At 39.9% G+C, this 2803-nt stretch overlaps 1 protein-coding gene across 1 annotated transcript in view; it reads right to left on the bottom strand.

Moving 5' to 3' along the window:
• The window catches only part of LOC119583006 (WASH complex subunit 2-like), a gene marked incomplete at its 5' end in the record, with an annotated part of 4011 nt that extends 2528 nt beyond the window's left edge, over positions 1-1483 (bottom strand). The window contains 2 exon segments of the mRNA XM_037931518.1: positions 42-1176; positions 1413-1483. Coding sequence (XP_037787446.1) covers positions 42-1176; positions 1413-1483 — 1206 coding nt within the window.
• Between the last annotated feature and the right edge of the window lie 1320 nt (positions 1484-2803).

The following is a 2803-nucleotide window of genomic DNA, read 5'->3' as shown; positions in this document are numbered from 1 at the left end:
ATGGGCCAATCATTGAATTTCTACAAAGTCATCTCTGGTACCAATATATCGATCTGCAATTGGGGTTAATGAATTCTGCGTAGTCTTGAAGGTAGAAGATGTCAGATTTTCCTTATGGGCAACCCCTAGCTCAGATGTACCTTTTGATGTGGTCTTTGGGACTGCAAAAAGATCATCATCAGATTGTGAATGGAAGATACCACTGGTTGCTGATAGACCCTGAGCCTTTGATTCCTTCTTTTCTGGTTGAAGACTGTGTCCTTGATCAGTCTCTTTATCTTTTTGTAAAGATGTATTTGCCTTTGGAGATACGGAAGTATTAGATGTGAATAGACTATCTTCACTTGTGGGTGACCCAAAGAGGTCATTTATAACATCTGTCCTAGAAGCTGCTGAGGATGTGGTGGGTGGAGGTTCCAATATGGAGGCCAATGGTGCCTTTGACACTTGAGAATTTATTGTAGCAGAAAACAAGTCATCCTCATCACTTGGAGAGCTAAACAGGGAGCTATTCTTCTGAGAGATATTAGGTACCTTTACTGGGTTTGTTGAATTTGGCTGTTCTTGAGATACAATAGGTTTTGAAGGAACTACTGTGCCAAAAAGTCCATCTTCTTCTGGGTCACTAAAAAAAGAACTGGATCCTGATACTGCCTTTCCAGCGAGGTGCTTCTCAGTTGCAGATGTTATTGGGGGAATGATAGGTTTCTTCTCAGTTTTAGAAGGTATGCTAAACAAGTCATCATCATCATCATCAGAAAATAGGCCTCTTTTTGGCATTTCTTTCTGGATGCTAGCAGTAGCAGTAACAGCTACTGGAACAGGTTTTTCCTCCCTGCTATCAGTTTGTGTTTTCTCTGGTAATATTGTGTTCTTTTTTACAACACTTCCAAACAGGTCATCCTCATCATCATAATCAAAGAGACCACCACCTCCTCCTCCTCCTCCTCCTCCTCTTGAAGCAGGAGGTACAACTTTTACTGTTGCTGTTGTTTGTACTTTAGGTGATTCTGACTTGCTTGCAGGCTTAGTCAGCTTGGGAGTAGAAATGGAGGACTTGCTACTGCCATTCCAGTCAGAATCATCCTTTTCTGACTGTTCAGAATCAGATGACTGCTGGCGACAAATGGCAGATGTAATGGCTGATCCAAAGATGCTGATGCCACCAACTGGAACCTGAAATCATTCTTTAAATTTCTTTAAAATGTTCAGAATACACACAACAGGTATGTGTTTGCATTTTTAATATATGTATAAAATCTATATTCTCCATGTTCTTGGGTAACAAGTCAACAAAAATTATTTTAGCAAATTCTATTCACCTAGTAGTATCTGTAAAGTTAAATCAAACATCGCTCAGGCTATTTAGCAACTATGGTAAAACACCTTCCAGTATTGCACAATGAACTAACCTTCTTTTCATTTGGTAGTGGAGGAGGTTCCTCTCTCTGTCTCTCCTCCTTAGAATCATTTTGAATTCTGCCTGAGATAATAAGGAAAATAAAAACAAAAATACAGGTAAGAAAGGCACAACTGAACCAAATATCATGGAAATATATTAACACTTTATTACTGGGTATATCCCTTAACCCTGGAAAGCTAAAGTTTCTTTTTTAAAGATGTAACAATGGGGAGGTCAAAAGCAAGTCATTTGTCTCATATATGAAGCAGCCTTGCATAGCTTGAATTAACCCAATGCCACCGGGAAAATGCTGTGCTCATTTCTTATTTTTTTGTGAAATGTCTATGCACATAAATGGCTCTGCTAGTGCTTAGTTACAAAGGAGTCAATTAGTAGATCTTATGACCTTACCTGATTTCACCTTTCCTTGAATTAACAGGAAAAACATTTTTTTTACGAAGGGTATGAATAGCAATGGTGTTATTTTTGTTACAGACATTTTAACTACTAAAATATAATAGACATTAGTAACAGCAATATAAGATTATGTAAAATATTTTCAAAAATCAAGGAAAAGGGTAAACAGGTGAGGCAGGCAGTATCTAGTAATTGGCTCACAGGTGACTTAGTACAAGTGTAGCCATCTGTGTAAAAACAATAAGTAAAGTAAACTCACAGTGGGCACAGCATGTACATGACATGCCATCAGCATTAGGTTAAAACATGTCAGGCAACCATCACAAAATCGTCATGTGTAACAGATACTCACTGGTAAGGGGATGGATGGGAGCGTGCATGCACGTGTGTGTGCATGCGTTTGTGTGTGTGCATGCGAGTGTGTGTGGGCATGCAAGTGTGTGTATGCGTGCGAGTGTGTGTGCATGCGAGTGTGTGTGCGTGCGAGTGTGTGTGCGTGCGAGTGTGTGTGCGTGCGAGTGTGTGTGTGCGTGAGAGTGTGTGTGAGTGAGAGTGTGTGTGAGTGTGTGTGTGTGTGTGTGTGTGCGCGTGCGAGTGTGTGTGTGTTTGTGTGTGCATGCGAGTGTGTGTGGGTATGCGAGTGTGTGTGGGCATGCGAGTGTGCATGTGCGTGTGCGTGTGCGTGTGCGTGTGCGTGTGCATGTGCGTGAATATGTATAGTGCATATATATATATATATATATATATATATATATATATATATATATATATATATATATATATATATATATGAAATCATAAGAGTAGTGGAAGACCTTTACAGGGATTTATACAACTCAAATGAACCACCACGGATAGAAGCAAATAACTAGAGACATACCCAACATCAGAAAAAAAAAAAAAAAAGCTATATATAGCTCGGGGGTACGAGCAAGAGCAGACAGGTTGGGTAGCTTTGTCTGGGAGATGTCCTTTAGCGGCCGA

This window comes from Penaeus monodon, chromosome 16 (genome assembly GCF_015228065.2).
Source record: "Penaeus monodon isolate SGIC_2016 chromosome 16, NSTDA_Pmon_1, whole genome shotgun sequence".
NCBI classification, from domain to species: domain Eukaryota; kingdom Metazoa; phylum Arthropoda; class Malacostraca; order Decapoda; family Penaeidae; genus Penaeus; species Penaeus monodon.
The sequence above is the reverse complement of the archived record's forward strand: the minus strand, read 5'-3'. Positions and strand labels throughout refer to the sequence as shown.